Source organism: Cyclopterus lumpus, chromosome 15 (assembly GCF_009769545.1).
Source record: "Cyclopterus lumpus isolate fCycLum1 chromosome 15, fCycLum1.pri, whole genome shotgun sequence".
NCBI classification, from domain to species: domain Eukaryota; kingdom Metazoa; phylum Chordata; class Actinopteri; order Perciformes; family Cyclopteridae; genus Cyclopterus; species Cyclopterus lumpus.
The window spans coordinates 6,306,412-6,323,712 of NC_046980.1; the positions used below are offsets into that span (position 1 = coordinate 6,306,412).

The 17,301-nt window shown below is 43.1% G+C and overlaps 1 protein-coding gene across 1 annotated transcript; it reads right to left on the reverse strand.

The window, feature by feature from the left end:
• Window positions 1-1,693: 1,693 nt before the first annotated feature.
• On the reverse strand, window positions 1,694-10,398 carry synpo2la (synaptopodin 2-like a). Its single transcript, XM_034552059.1, has 4 exons — window positions 10,297-10,398; window positions 6,785-6,936; window positions 5,892-6,589; window positions 1,694-4,272 (listed from the first exon to the last, which is right to left on the reverse strand). Exons 1-4 carry the CDS (start codon window positions 10,396-10,398, stop codon window positions 1,694-1,696), a joined length of 3,531 nt encoding a protein of 1,176 aa, XP_034407950.1.
• Between the last annotated feature and the right edge of the window lie 6,903 nt (window positions 10,399-17,301).

Sequence of the window (17,301 nt, forward strand, 5' to 3'; positions counted from 1 at the left end):
GATTTGTTGTTGCCATTATATTATGAAAACAAGAAAAAAAAACTTTAAGGTCAATTATATTTTTTAAGTTGTAAAAAATAACAAACATTTCTCACCAAGAATTCCATGACTGAAAACAACACATTCATTTATTTGTTTCCATTAACACACCGAGTCTCTCGAGGTATATATAGCTATTAAATGTTAATCCTTACTTTTTAACAGCAACCATACTTAATGGAAAGACACCAGCTAAACCTATATGCTTCTTTCCATCCGCTTCTTTAGCTTTACCAACAAACTTCAGGTACCAAACTTTCCTGTGCATCCCTCGTTTACTTCTACGGGCCGGGGGATTTAATTAAACTATAAATCCCAATCGGCCGCAAATGGTGAGCAATCCCCATTTGTGGTAAATACTGCCGACGTCCCTCTTCCACAGCCACTCTCATTTCTTTAATAATTCTAGTTCTGGTGCTGCTCTCAGTGAACTTCCCCTTATACCACTCCAGATAAATATCACGATTTAACAAAACCAAAATACACATTCCTTCATCTGTGTTATTTGTTTAATAAAAGTTAATAATTCACATATCTGCAAAGACCACACTGATACTAAGGAGGCTTTGGTGGCACTAATGGAAGCTGTGATATCCAGTTACAAGTGTACATTCATTGACAGCTCGGGCACTTGTTGAATGTTTCCCATGCTAAAAGATATAATTTTTCTATGGCTATAGTGTTTGGCACAACCTCACTGAGACTTGCGAGAGCAGACCGTGTCTTCGCATATAGTTCCGAAGTGAGCAAAGGCATTCAAAAACGTTTGACAATATTAAACTGGTCATGCATCATTTAAGCCCCTGGATGAGGAGACTGAGTCATCATGTGTTTATTCTTGACAATTCTACAAACAGAAGGGGTTAAAAAGACATTTTGTGCACATAATTTAGTATAGTACTGAATAACAGAATTAAATGTTCAAAGATAAAATAAATAAACCTGCTATTTTTGCTTTATGATCCTCCACCTGTCAGCCTACGACAACATACAGTATTTCTTCTGTGATTTAATCCTATGATCCAAACCGCAACTATTCAGACATTTCAAGTTTCAAAGAATATTTCAGTACAGGCTCTGTTCAGATAGTAATTCTGCTAAATTAGTAGAAAGAGATCTCCAGAAGCCTTACGCAAACCTCCCCCAGGACAGGCATATGGTGGACTAAACAGCATACAGTATTTGGCAGTATACTCTATATATTATTGTTACTCTGATACAAGTGTGAGTAAATAGTATGACAGCTAAATAAATGTGATGAATATAATTTTGAACAGCAAGTTTAGATGTTTATGATGTCTTTCCATTATTCAAGTTCTGAAGTTCAATACTGAATCACTTTATTACTTTGTGTCTTCAGCTGAATTTGAGACTTACATTAATTAATGTAGGGCTGCTTATGTTCATTCATTTGTCACTTTTTTATTAGTTAATTAGCGGACTGCCCAACACAACTTCTAAAAGCCCCCCCCAAAACCCAAAGATATTTAATTAACAATGATGGAAGAAGAGAAACTCAATGTCACATTTGACAAATTGGAACCAATGTATATTTAGCATTTTTGACTTAAACAATGAACCAGTTAACAAAATCAGCACTAAAGGAATACTACATGAAGATGTCCAAGAGTGGTAGTGACTGACTTACTGGTGTTTACATTGCCCCTGGCCTCCAAACACGGGGCTGGACACCTCCCTTGGTGGCAACAAAATGTGGTTTGGGTGCCTGAACTGGGTCGGGCTTGAGTGGGGGCAAAGAGGCAAGGATACTGAGTTCAGGAGCACTCTGGAACTGCTTGGCTGCCTGGAGCCCACTGATGTATGATACGGGAGTGTACGGTTTAGGGACTGCAGGGGGCACAGGGTGTGGAATAGGGGTGGCAGAGAATTTTGGGAGGCCGGGCAGCCCAGCTGGTTGAGAGGGAGGCAAAGCTGGCTTCGGGGCACTGATTGGTATTGGTTTCAAGAAAGGGGGTGGGGTCGGAGTGAAATGAGCAAAAGGTGGGGAGATCATTCCAGAATCATATAAACGTTCTCCAAGCGTAGTTGCCGAGCGGGGTGCAATAACCTTGGTAGCCAGAGTAGGAGCTGACATGGGTGTGGGTGTGGAGAATCGCTTGACCTCGAGGACACGGGTTGTTTTGATGGGGATCTGCTTCGGTGAGGCTAATGAGCTGCCCACCATCCTGTAGTCACCATGCTGCCTCTGGGCCTGGTAAGAGGGCATGGCTGATAGATTAGCAACACTGCCCCCATAGTTGAACATGGCAGAGTTGAGCTGGTAGGGCTGCCTTCTCATGAAATCCAGAGCTTGAATGCCCTCTCTTTGGGAGCCTCCTCTACCCCTGCTGTCTGGCTTCCCTATATTCCTCTGAGGCCCAGTAGGGATAGAGGGGGCCAGGAGTGGATTGTACCCAATGGGTGGAGGAGCACGGACATTTGGGGAGTATTTCCACTGAGAGGGAAATGAAGGATTGGGGGAGGAGTCAAGCACTGTGGCTGCACTGTGTGAGGCCACCTCCTGCTGGTAAGGGGTCTGGAGTGGGGTGTCCACTACATACGTACCCATTCGACTCTGTCTGCGGGCAAACAGCTGGGCCCCCTTACCCCCTGCTTGAAGAAATGGTGGGGTCTCGTGGATGACCCGAGGCTTGGGTGCCACTGGAGGAGGTGCCCTTCCCATGCCCGCCTCAAAACTCCTCTGCTCCTCTACGTCATCATAAATATCTTCAGATGGTGGTTGGCCATATTTGTGTCGAGTGGACCTGTCATCCAGATTCTGCACCATACACAATAAATCTGGATTTGGGGAGTTCTTCTTGACCTCCGGCACATTGAACATAGGTTTGGGTTTGCCACCTCGTCTGCGAGCATCATTTAAGATTCCTGTGCGACCTGTTGGACCAGGAACAGGGGTTGGCGCTACTGCTTCTGGCTGAGAGACTACTGACAATGTAGCTACAGGTGCCATGAAAAATTGAGGTGGGTGTGACTGAGCAACTGGCACTTGCAGTGGAGGCGCTGGGGCAAACAGTTCAGGTGAACCATACATTTGAGATACAGCAAAAGCTGGGGCTAGAGCCATTGGTGCTTGTGGAGCCACAGACACTTGGGGCATAGCTACAAATGAAGCCTGATAACCGGAAGTCATTTGTGGAAATGACTGCATTTTCTCTACAGAGGTAGAGACAGCTGGAGAGTAAAAGGTAGGTTCTGGAGTCTGGGCAAAGGGACCTTGAGGTACAAAGAATGGGATGGAGGACACTGACGGAGTACTAGGGGGTAGCTGTGATGTTACTGATGTAGCATTCATGGCTAGTTCAGAAGCAGTGGAGAACCGTGATGGCACAACAGCTGCTGAGGCAGGGCGCTGGCTCATCTTTGTGACAGGAGGTTTGAACATTACAGGCGCTGTTGCAGCTCGTAAGCTGATGAAGCCAGGAGTGAAAGGACGTGCCGTTCTGTTGAGAACATTACTAGGTGTTTCAGCTGGTGGTGCAGGTCTGGTCGGAACAGTCACTGAGGCCGTAGCTGGTTTGGGTGCCACAGGTGGAGTTGACATCATCATGCTACTACTAACTGCAGAGTAGGATATATCCCCATTAGACATTCCATAGGCTGTAACTGGACCTGGGGCCTGAGACAGCTCTTGTTGTTTGGCTATCAGGCCAGGCGGTATCATCTGCTGAGGCTGGAGGTGTGGCTGCCTTTCTGGATGCAACTGGTACATTTGGGCCTGCCCCTGGACGTGAGACTGTGCAGAAGCCTGTGGTTGTGCCCCCTCAACTTTCTTGGCATGCTCAGCAGCCCTCTTTCTCTGCTGCTCAAACAACTGGGCTCCCTTGCCTGTGGTGTTACTCAACCCTGGGCTTGGAGCATCCTCTGCCCCATCCCCACGACCTTCAGTGCCTGCAGTTGCCCTCTTCTCAAGCCTATCCAAGCAGTCACTATCCCAAGTTGGATCAGGAACGGCAGAGAAGCCATCCTCGTCAAACTCTGATTCGCTGCCAGGGAATACCCCATCTTCCTCTTGGGAGTCCTGACACCTATCCTCATCCACACTACCAAAACTGGTGAGAGTGTACTTCTTGGAGCGCTGCCGCCTCTTCTTGAACATCAGCACCCCTTTGGAGTGAGGGTTTGGAGCATCAGTCAGTAGCGATGCAATTGTTCGACACTTGCTTTTGGCCTCTTTTACGTTCTTGTCTTGCACAGTATCCCCTCGGTTCAGTTCTGCAGGGTAGGAAAGCCATAGCTATTAGCAACAGTTGCACGATAGCATAACATACTGCAGTGAGATAAGAAAAACAGGTTTAACACGTTTAAGGTTCAACCTTTAAACCAAGAACCTACTCTGACATGAACATCTAAACCTATACTGACCACCATGCCTTCAACAGGCATCCATCTCATAACTTGCACATGAGTACTTCCGGGAAAATTCCAGGCAAGCTTTCAGCTTTTCACATTAGCTGGGGTGAAGGATACATTCACACATTATTAGTCTTATGTACTCTGACATCTAACTGAACTAGAAATATATATAAGCTAGTGGAAAGTTGTATGATGTAGGTGACTGGAAGGAGAAGTTCAAAGGGTAACGGCAACGTATCATTTAACTTGTTATGGTATTAAGAAGATTAACATTCTGTTACCCTAATATGCAGTGTCACATGAAGGGAGTTTTAATAATGTGTCTAGGACAGGGTTCCTACCTAGGACATTAACCTGCACTCAGGGATGGCAAGGTGGATTTACAAGGGTACTTTTTTTTAAATTGACTTTAAATAACTCAGTTCTTTCTTTTTCCTGTCAGAATCTTTTTTTGTGAATACCAAAAACAGTAAGACATGACCGGTTGTTTTAGGCTCTTTCATGAAGTGGTTAAAATAACGATCGGACAGCAATAGAAAGAGAGAAACAGAGAGAGAGAGAGAGAGAGAGAGAGAGAGAAAACAAATAAGAATATCCCTGCTTTGCAACTTGACACCTAAAAGCAGCTGTAGATGCTTTTCAGTGATCCCAGAATGATCACTTGGGTTTTTATACACACCACTGGAGGGAAATATAGTAAACCGTACCGGTCATGTTTAGTCTTAGGTTGACACCAACACACTGGACTACTAACCTAAAAGAAAACATGTGAAAATGTGTTTATTTATGGTGATCGACTGTCAGATTAATGACAGGGACATAGTGGTTTTCTTAATTTCAGATTCTCTATCGAGTAGTTTTTAACTTTTTTGGAGGTTTGGTTTAGGGATGAAATATTGCAGATACGATAGTGTAGATGGCGGTATTTTCAGTAAGGTTTTCAAGGTGTAAAGAGGTGTTCAAGCTATATGAAAAGACTTGAACTTACTATCTGCAAATATCTCGTTTTTTCTCTGGGACATGTTATCTCTGGTTATAAAAGTCAATACCACACTGGCATATAAAGCTATATGAAAATGTATCTTCCTGTGTATGGGAACGGAGGAGCTCTTCACTTCAGTGAGGAGTTTATGTGCAGCAAAGCAGATGGCACATATAAATAATACATAGACCACAGTAAACAAGTAAAAACAGTATCAAATAAAAAAACTGTATTAAAAAGAGGACCCTTGAGAAAGTGATTAAAAATATGAGGATGTGTTATCTGCTATGAGGCTTAAGGATCTGATGTGTTTGTAAAATTTGAAAAGGTTTTGACACTTGAACCAAGCAGTGACCTTAATAAGTCACGTGGAGGCTCCAAAACGGTGGAGGACCCACTTCCAGGACCCCCTTGTAAAAAGTAAAGGTTGAATAAATATACACATATAAATGGGATGCACAGGTCTCTGTCATTGTTCTTCCTCAGCTGTACTCACTGGCTTGTTTGGCCTTTTCCATGTAGGTTGTTGAAAGCTCCTCGTCGATGGGTTTATTCAACGGACCCACCATGGGTACAAGCTGGCTGCGGGAGCTTAGCATTCGGGCCTCCTTTGCCCTCTCAGGGGACACTAGTGGCACGTTGGATGGCTCAAGAAAGGCACTATCCTCCTCTTGCCCTCCATCCCGTGGCCCCTGGTCATCTGCTGAGGAGATGATGGAGGATGTCTCAGTGGATGTCTGTGAGGACCACAATCCTGGAACAGGAGGCTGGTAAACCACCTCCCTGCGTGCCACCCCTGGTAGACCCCCACCTCCATCCAACAAACTGGGGTAAACATGTGCGTCGGGAGCGCTGTCATAGCCACTCATCTCTGACGTCTCTCCACCCTCAGGTGAGGCTCGGCCTGCTGGTTTCCCCGGGGTAGAGTTGCTAGGGCTGCGGCGTTTCTGCCGACGCTGCCTCTCGTAGCCCGCCACATCCGCGTCGCTGTCCGTTTCGCCGTAGTAAGCCTCACTTCCAGGCGGAGATGTCAATCCACTGGTTGCGGATGAGTGGCTACGGTCGACTTCACGGATGAGTGCGTGGTGGGGGTGGTTGGGGGACATGGCACGCAGAGCAGCGCGGTATTCTTTGTCTATACGGGGAGATGGGGCGCGGGTCACGAGCACCACGGACTGGAAACCAACAGGCACCCTGCAAACAAGTGGAGGTTTTAAAATATCGATTAACAACGTCTGGATTCTTACAGTAAGTGGGATCTTAGCACAAGCCGCAGAAAACATGTTTTATAATATTTATATAATACATATTATATATTTTATAAAATATGATATGCAGTAGTATATGTGTTTCATGACGAGTAGAGTATAATACTTTAGCTCCTCTGACCTTCTGACCCGGATGTGTAATAACCCAGGGGAGCCGTCGATGAGGTCCATGGCCTGGGCATGGGATAGCGTTCCACATGGCTGTTCGTTGATGAACACCAGTTCATCGGCCTCCCGAAGCCCGGCCCTGCATGCCTTGCTGCGTTTACGCACCTGCACCATCACCGACAAAGGAAGGTAAGATTACAAACACTCACAAAAACGTCACAATGTTACACAAATACTGAGTTTTCTGGTGGGTTATATTCTCTTTTTTTTTATGAAGCCAATCTATTTTAAAGACTTTGGGGGTCACGTCCAAGACAACTCTCAAGTCCTTCAGGAGACATACATGTATCTAATGTGTCTCAAGGGCACATCTCAAGGCAAGTCCAAGAGATTCAAGTCTTTCACATCCGAATCAACAATGTCTCTTTACTGTTAATACAGTATTCCTTTTCTGTTCCAGGATTATGGATGGATGGATAGATGGATGGATGGATGGATGGATGGATGGCTGGATAGATGGATGGATGGATGGATGGATGGATGGATGGATAGATAGATAGATAGATGGATGGATGGATGGATGGATGGATGGATGGATGGATGGATGGATGGATAGATAAATAGATAGATAACGTAAGACCATGTTACAAGTCTCAGGTGTTGTTGCCAGCTATTTAATTAGTTCCTTTAGATATTGCTTGTGTAACTGCATGATTGTGATATAAAAGCCAGACAGCGCGATGCTACTGTCTTGTCTTGGTTTGTGATAGTGACTGGCAGAGAGCGGCTTTTGTCCTGACAGCTTGATCTCGCTGCGGACACATGCCACATATTGCATCTCAAGTGGAGCACTCATACACACTTTAACAGCGAAATGTCAGCCAGTAGCCATCTTCATTTGGTGCTTTGCTATTTGTGCACGAGGTCTGTTAGGACCATGGCGTTATGCCCACCCTAAATTGCCTCAGGTCTATCTATGCAAGCCGTGTCAACATGTCCCATAATAAATGCAAAACAGATGTTTGAAAAAATGTCAAAGACAATGACTGCAGTGTTGATCGCATGCATTGCACTGAGGACAATGCCATGTAATACATTCATATTTTACGTTAGATTTTAAACATTAGGAAATGAGTTAGTTTGGTTGAGCGAATACTTTTTTTTTGCCCAGTTATTCTAGTCCTGTAATGAAATCCCACATCCGCATTTAGCTAAGCCAGGATGTCAGTTATTCATTCAGTCAGTCATAACAGTTATAATAATCCTACTTGATCGCACACACACACACACACACACACACACACACATGGACCGATACAAAAATACACATAAAGTCATATAAATAAACGCATGCAGACCCACAGGCACAAACCCAGCACTGACACACTGGCTCTTTCAGTGAAGCCCCAAACGGCTCCACCTGTTAGGGACGGTATAGTATGAGACCTGACAAGATCACAACTTCCTGCTCCCAGGGGTGAAGGACCATTCTGTTTTGGACGGTCAGGCAGAGCCAGCTGTCGCCCGCCGCCATAAAGGTGATTTGGTGTCCTGTGGCTCTGTGTACATACTAGCACATTCTGCATAAGTCAACTACATGTTGCAGCCACATTTTAAAGAGCAATCCTTCTTATGATGCTAAATGTTGTCTGTCACAAATGGTTGTTTTATGAATATGGTGATTCATTGGAAGGGAAAATATTGAGGTGCATGACTCTACTCTACTCTACTTATAAACAAACCAAAATTGGGATCTTTGCCATAAAGATTCTTGGTCTGGCCAATGGGAATCTTTGCATGACAGCTTTCGCCATAAAGAATTTGTGACGTCTCTAAGCGTCCTTTTATGAGAATTGTTGTACAAATATAATTAGCTTTATTTGAAAATAAAAAGAAGGGTAACGGTAGAGAGGTACATAATGCAAAATACAATGGATGACTGAGGTATATGATTGATAAGAGGGGTTTTAGATACAGTACATAAAGGTGCACGATACAATGCACAATTCTTTCTGTTGAACACTCGTCTTCACAGCAATTGACGAGCCGAGGTGACGATAATTACAAACCTAATGTTATGTCGACAATTTGCAATTTTGTACCTAAAGAAAAAAAAGGTATATGTTCATCCCTAAGCAGCAAGACATATATACTAGTGCATGTATAAAAATAGTGTATGAGGTATATTTTTTTGCTTGAAACACACACCTTGGCTGACCCCGTGACCCGCTGCTTCTCAACCAGAAATAGCCACCTGGAAAAGTAGTTCTGCTCAGTCAACAATTATTGAAAGTGTGTATGGATATGCGCATTTGGTTCATGTGTGTACATGTATGTGTGTGTATAATGTGTGTGTATAATGTGTTTGCAGGTGTATTCAAACCTGAACTGTCCTATCCGGAAATAAGATCTCTCTACGTAAAGATTTCATAGAAGAGAGTACGACCCAAGTCTTTTTAAACAGGAAGGACAAGGTTGATAGAACGAGGAGCAACAACTGCACATTGATGATTTTGTATCATGTCACCGACGGCAAAAGGATCAAAATTAAGGATTTAAAAAATGTACCTGTCCATTTTCAGCTTCTCTCAGAGGTAGGAGCCTATTTAATAATTAGATCCCGTATATATTTCCCCTTTTGGTCTACATGTGAATCTTTTCGTTCTCAAATATATCCGGACGACTTCACTGGTCCCTAAATGTGGGCCACCAATTCTTGTCCATGAAGAATTTGCTTTAGGGCAGTAAAATGAGCTGACAGTTAAATATTTCACACGATATTTAATTTCCGTGAACATCTTTACACAAGCGGATATAAATGTGGTCCGTAATTCTCCTGAAGCGATGTATCAGTATTTTTATATCAGATTTCAAGAACTGAACTAAATCCAGACATCCATTACATTCATTGCTCAACCTCTGTGTGTTTGACTGTTCCAACAGTGTTTCAAGATAAATCTCTTTTTTTTCCTGAAATGATTACATAGTGGAAACATGCTTGTTGAATTGGGAAAATCAGCTTATGGCTCCTCACAAAAAAAGTTTTAAAAAAAATCGATACAAGTTTAAAACACTGGAACAGCGCCAGTAGCACAAAGTGAAAGTTCTTCGTCAGAAACAAACCAGGTAACCAATATAGAAAAGTTCAGATTTTAAACGTTGACATTCGTGCAGTGTAATCGGAGCAGCAGCATTCAGAAGCTATGTGACGAGGTTACTCTATAGTCCCAGCTGAACTTTAAGTTTTAAGTTCAGCCAATCACTCATTGGTGTGCCTCCGCATGAAGAGCACCCTCAAACAAGCCGATGACTCATATTCAGGCCCCAAACCGAACCTGCACGGCAGCCAATATTCCATTTTAACTTTGTTCACAGCTCCTCAAATCGCCACTTTACGTATCCCAGCTGATGTTTTTCACTCGTCTTTACCCGTGGCTGTTGTATCGAACAACACTTGTCCTCTTTCCACTCAGAAAAACGTGAAATGACTTCTATTATTGCGGCCCGCTGAGTGACCTGCCTTACCTTCGCCACCTGCAGCGCTTTCTGATGTTCCACGCCTCCCTGGAGACGAAAGCCCCACGGCGCTCCACCGGACAACGTAATTATCGCTTCCTCCACAACCATTGTTCTGCTCTCTCTCTCTCTCTGTCTTTTTCAGCTTCTCTTCTTTTTCTTTTTTTGTTATTTTACTGCTCCTCTTTGGGTTTTTTTTTATATTTCGTCCGAGGGGCCCTCAGTGCGTCGGCCCCATGGTCAGCGGTCAGGGCCCCCTCAGAGAGCTCTGACGTGCGCTTCGCCTGCCACACTCTCTCTGAATCCAGCTCCAAGGCCAATGCTCACACCTGAACACACACACACATGCACACACACTCGTCTGTGCGCACACCCACACCCGGAGGGGGGCTGGGGGGGGGGTCGAGGGAGAGAGAAATATGATGGGAGGGGAAAGTGGGGAGGGGGGTCTGTGTCTGCTTACACTGAGGAATGCCTGCCCTAAACGAGCGAGGGGAGGGTCCAACGCAACACTTGTCCTGTCACTCAGACCTATGCCATTAGGTTGCTGATAGCCCCTCCAAAAATAGGACACCACCGCCACCTCTGCTGCTTTGCCTGCTCATCTGCAGACCAGGGGGACAGTTAACATTCAGAACGTCCAAATGGCAACGTTTTCATATCTGGCTTTACAGCGTTGAGGGTCATTGAGACAGACTCTCAAATCTCAGGGCTGACACATGCCATGACAGAATGATAAGTCACATTTAAATCTCCTTTTGATTTACACCAAAGGGTGCCGGTGAAAATAAATGAGAATAAATGGATTCCCTTTGGTGCTGGTTAGTCTTTAATTGTTGAGGCGGCTGTGTGTCCAGCCAGCTCCTCTTGATCTGGAGACATTCAAGGCTGTCATCGTAGAGCTTTTAAGATAACTACTTATGCACGCTGTGGACAAACAGACTGCACAGTGACATTGAAATATGTCATAATTCCGCAGTGTTGACTGAATGACAAATACTTTGAAACACAGAAGGGACACATGCTTGCTTGTATCAACCCGATACAGAATGTCGGAGGCTGACAGAAGAGGCACACGAAGGCGCAAGAGGAACAAACGCCGCTAACTATTTTTATGTGAACTGGTTTTCGTAGACTTGGTTGATATAGAATGAGACACGATGATAACGTCTCTCGTCAGAGGCAGATATGGATTTTATTTCACTGCACATTTACATTATGCCCAAGCTGAACCTCGGCACAGTGGTGCTTTGTGACGAACGCTAACGTTAGCATGCTCTCGATGACAATGCTAACCAGATACTGATGTTAAGGGTTCATTCCTACGTTCCCAAGGTACTACGCTATCAATGTTTTTTAATCTATTATGCAAAGCCATGATTACAGAGATAATTTATAATTAAAAAAAAATAATCATAAAGGTTGACTTAACTCTTGAATTTGGCTTTTGCGTTTTTTTTAAATTAATCACAAAACACTTATACACACCCAATATCGAGTTTTACATGAACTAACTTGTTATCCACTATAACCACAACATCTACATATATATTTATTTCATTGTGTGGGCCGAAGGCCACAATTACCTTAAATCTCATCAAAGCAAATCATGCAAAAATATTTTTAGAGACCTTAAAAATGAAATAAAATGAAAGCAAGTTGTGTTGTGTTTGTACAGCAGTTTGAAGACTTGTTCCAATAAAAGAAAACTAGACGGCCTCTAGACTGAGTTACCATTGACTGAGTCTGTATAACCAACACAGAGCAGTTACAATACAGTTATTGGGTGAAGGAAACTTCCACAGTCCTCGTCTGGTTAGTTAAAACTACAGTAAGTCAAATTAAGTTTATATTCATGAAAGACGCTAGTTGACCTTAACTTAAAAACCATATACATTTGATATTTTATTTATGAATCCTCCAGTGAGACTTCTCTCCTTTCTTTCGCGTCGTGTCCATCTTTCTCCTCTGTTCTCGTGTTCCATTGCCGTCCTCGTATTTCATAAAAACTCACTCTAATCTCGAACGAATTAAAGTTTAAAAATAGACCGAAATACTGTCCGACAAACCAACACCAACACTGTGTTCGCTCGCAGTTGACATGGACCTGCTCTAACTACTGTATGTTGTATTTTCCTTTGCATTGACAGGCCTTTGAACCTGTCGATAGAGGCGGGCTCGTCCCCCACGCTGCAAAGGCAACGCTGCCATTATCAATGCTGCAGGAGGTTACCAATGATAGCTGCTCCCTTTGGCAGCCTCGCTGTGCAGCTGTCTCCAGACCTCAGGGTAGAGAAACCAAGACCAGTCGTGGGTCAGACAGTCTGAGAAAATGTCACCCACTCTTCCTGGAGATGGTGTCAGACCTAACGGAGCGCCACAGTTAAAGCAAGTGTGATAAAAAGTGATCCAGTTTATATCAGATTTTTATTCACACAGGGAAAGTTTGAGCTCTCTGTCCAAACATGCAGTGCCAACTACTCCCCCTAGTGGTTCAAAGTAGACTTGTTTTTGGCCTCCTGGATGGAGCTTTTACTTCTCTATGTACATGTAATAATTACACTATTTTATTTATTCACTTTTGTTAGTGGAAACTATAATAATATTAGATTTTTACCGGTGTGGCTTGTGTTGGATTGTTCACTTTTCAAGTTTTATATATGTTTTATGTTATATTTATACGTTAAGCTGTTTTCAGGGTTTCACCCTAATGCATGTTACTACATGTACAGATCACATCTGCCTGACATATTTCAGGACAAGAACGTCCTGTTATAGTTACACTGAGACATTAGGTAATGTTTTGGTTGCAAATTCTGAACTAAAACTAAACTGAGACAAATATTGTTTTCAAATTGTCCCATCCCTCTGGGTCCATAACCAAAACCATCGTGCTGTCTCCGGATAGTTAGTTTGGCCTTTGCGAGCAATCAGATCATTTCCCAAAAAGAAAACACACAATGTGTGATATTCAGTGACACACTTGTGCATCTAAAGCAACACAATGTGCCGTGTCCCCGTCGAACTAAACAAAGACACTGCATCGCAGAGAGCTGAAGCTTCTGCCCTCAACAAGTCAGGGAGAGGTCTGCTCAGCACCTCGGCCTTGGCCAGGTTGGCCGTCTCTCAAGAAAGTTTAAAAAGGTCAAAATCCATATGCAGCAGCGTAGCTCAAAGGTTTTACTTTCCGTCCGCGCTTCTATATGTTTTTTCACTCCATATGCTTTCTATTGTGCTGCGACCGCGGTGCGTTCAGAGTGCAGCAAAGACTCAGGAAAAGGGAGGAATTTTTTTTCCTGTGGACATGGAAGAACTATTAAGTGAGGCGACAGCTTCATCCTTCTCATGTTCCTCTTGTTAATTAGTTTGTGTTGGCCTATTTCTATTTTAAACAGGTTTTTTTCTTCCTCTTTCGGTGTTTCATGTGTTCATCGTTTGTACTGTGAAGAGCTTTGGACATTTTCCCTCTTTTCTCCCCCATTTTTCTATTTTAATGACTTCTCTGTTGGCCGCCCTGCACTCCCAAGATGACTTTGACAGACAGATCCGTTGAGTAGTAGCAGGCACAGACCCAGTGCCCTTTAACTGAGGCCAATGTGCCAGCATGGCAGACATGCAGGCCCTGCCCCCCTGGCTCGAGGGCGTGAAAATGATACTGCCATACTAATAAACACGATGCGTGCTAGCTGAGCTTTCACAAAAGGGGGTGCACAAAGGCAACCGTTTATGTTTTAAAAACGCAGACACAGAGAGTTTGGATGTTGAGAATCAATAAACATTTGTGTCACATATTTGCAACTAGTAAACCTTTTAAATTGCATGCAATAAAAATGTATTGGTAGAAGATGTTAATTCCCACAGTGTAGCTCTGGAGAGCATATTGTACACATTTTACATGACCCTTGAGAGTCTCACATTGTTCAAATGTCATGTTTAAAATGTCAATTTTACCTTTTTAAAGGAGGTATAATTCTGACATTTTTGCAATATATTCCTAAAATTAAGATTAAGAATTAATTATATTATTTAAGATTGCATTTCTTTATATTCCATCCTTGTGTATGAATATTGCCTCATGATGGAGTTTATTGTGCCGTCCAGTTCCACTTCCTTTCTTTCTGGGAAAACTGTGTATTTATTGCAATTTATTTAATTAAAGGAGCGATATACACTATTTAGAGCATAACTGCAGCTAAGATATACAGTAGTGGGGTAATGTCTACCTGAGCAGAGAACGCCCATAGTGTGTTTTGTCTTGCACTTTTAAGATGTCAGACGTGTGTGTACAGTGTAATAATAATTGCGTTTTACTCCAAAATAATGTGTGTGGATCTGTCAAACCTCTAATCTGTTCTCTGCCGATATTATTTTTTATAAGTTTTTACTTTAAGACCGTCCCGATGTGAGTTTCACTTTATTGAATGTACCTTCTCTGGACCTGTGCCTCCACCTCGTGCTGAACTCCTGACCCCGGTTTGTGACAGGCTGTGCTGCACGAGAGACGTGTCCCGTGTCGTCTGCTTCACCCAACAGAGGCGGCGCCGCGCCAGGTGGCCTCCTCGTAACCTCCGTGTGCTGTCGACAGTGAGAGTCAACACAAACACCCGCAAGTTCACGTAAAAAAATAAATATGTTGTATGAATACACGGTCATCCGTTATCAGTATTTGTATATTAATGTAATCTTTATACTTCTTATCCAGTGCACTAATCTCAGTTACAGTAGAACTATTGCGCCCATAGTCACAGTAACATATGCCCTGATGGGTATTTAAGGTTTAGTAAATAAATATTCAAATATTCACTAAAATGTGCTTCAGGGTGTTAATGTGGGAGACCTCGGTTGAGATGTTGCCTCATTAAACTTCAAGGAGCTTGCAATATCTATAGCTTAGAGACTCGCTCTCTTTTTTTTTCTTTATATGCTGCTTTTTGTCCTTCACCCAGTTTGGGTTTTAATACTGAATACTGTGTTTGTAAAGGGCTGTTAGAGAGATGTTTATGTGCAATAATTTGGCCTTCTTGTGAATAGTTTGCATCCGGTCATTCTTATGACGTGCAGATTTCAATTTAGTTTCTTCCTCTCTGGGTGACAGTACTGGTATCAGGGGCCTCCAGGGGGTATTTTTGAGGAGCAGGGTCCTTTTATTATTTTCCCATTCTGTTAATCTGCATGCATTATTTGTTAAATCCTCACGGTGGCACTCTCCACTGACTGTACCACCACAGTACACACACACACACACACACACATATACTGTACACACATTGAGCTTGTGTAATCCCTTTCATTTTTGATGAGTCAAAGCCAGCACTCACTCTGCCCGAGGGGAGATGTCTGATAGGAGGGAGCAGCCCGGCCAAGGAGGCACTGTAAAGAGGAGGAGGAGGAGGAGGAGGAGGAGGAGGAGGAGGAGGAGGAGGAGGAGAAGAAGAAGTTTACCCAAAGTTTATGAATTTGACCACCAGCATCCTCTGTGTGGGTGGTTTGTTTCATGAGATGAGACGGAGTGGTCCTCCGCCCCCTCTGCTTCATCCTGTCAATCCATCCCAGAGTCAGGTGAGGAGGATAGGGAGTGGATCGAGTGTCTGCCGGCTGGAAGATGATCCCTCGAGGTGTTTCAGCAGCAGCAGAGCCGGGGGTCTCTGTCAGTGTCACCTTCAGGGACGGTGGGAGTGACGAAGTTTGTGTGATGTGTCAGAGCCCACGTCCGCCTGTACAGAGAGACAGATGTAACTTCGGAGTTGAAGTATTTTAAATGAGCTATATGTATGAGGCTGTGTTCTAAATGTGCTTTGTATGAATGAAAAGGCACAAGAGTTGCTTTCTGTACATGTGTAGGGCTTATTTAAGGAGTCTTTTTTCTGTGTGTGAAAGAGTGGTGTCAGAAAGTAAAAGATGATGTTGATGCTGTCTAAAAATTCAAAAGAAAATGCGAGATGTCGTTAATCTTTAATCTTGGGTTGCTGGAATAACATGTTCACGACATTTCTCCTGCGATATCCATGTCCTGAAGTCAAATACATAAATCAATGTCAAGGATTATGCACCAATAATTAATATAGCACCTTATATTCAGAAAAGTTGCTATTTTGCAGTATAAAAGTGGGATGGTAACTATGAAAAAAATCTTAGAATTGATACAGTAAAATATTTGATTTTGGTTTTTTTCAGGAAAAAAATCAAAGAGCTGATGCACGGTATCTTATAAACATTATAATATTTCATTTCTGGTCTTTCGTTTTTGTTTTTGTCACCATTTTGTAAATAAAAGCCCCACAATCAAACCACTCAAACCACCGTGTTATCTTTTTATTTTAGTTGACCCACAGTTCAATATACCAAACAATATATTAGTACAGTAGTAGGCCTAGTATATACTGTTTAATGGCACTTTGGCACCACTGTGTTGGTATGGCCACTTTCGGGTTCATCGTGTTACACTGTCAAAAAGTGATTTCTGAATTAAATGTATTATAAAAACATTACCTGTTATTGTCAGCTGTCAGCATAGTAATTTATTGCATCTCTTGGGAAGGTTTTGGGAAGGCCATCCCTGTGTTGAGTCCATCACTTTTAATCAAATAATGTTACATTAGCCAGGACAGGCACCCATCTCCTGTACCGTAAATACATGTATTCATATGATGGACCATTTTAATACTAAAATGAATCTCAGACAGGGACATTTTAACATAAAAAGTGTGCTCTTTTGTATGTTGGATGATAGACTTGAGAATGAAATTAATTTTCAGATGCACAGTTTTACACACACACACACACACACACACACACACACACACCCCAGCCCCCCCACTTTAGCTCCAGCTCAACAGAGTGGCTCCAGATCGAGTGAGTCACTTATTCGTCGTCATTAATAAATCACACCCACTGCTACTCTCTTCTACTCTACGCTGCCTTTTCAAGCGCACACGTCCACACACATGCACACACACACACACACACACACACCCACACGCAACACCTTGTACAAACACACACTGGGAGATAAGT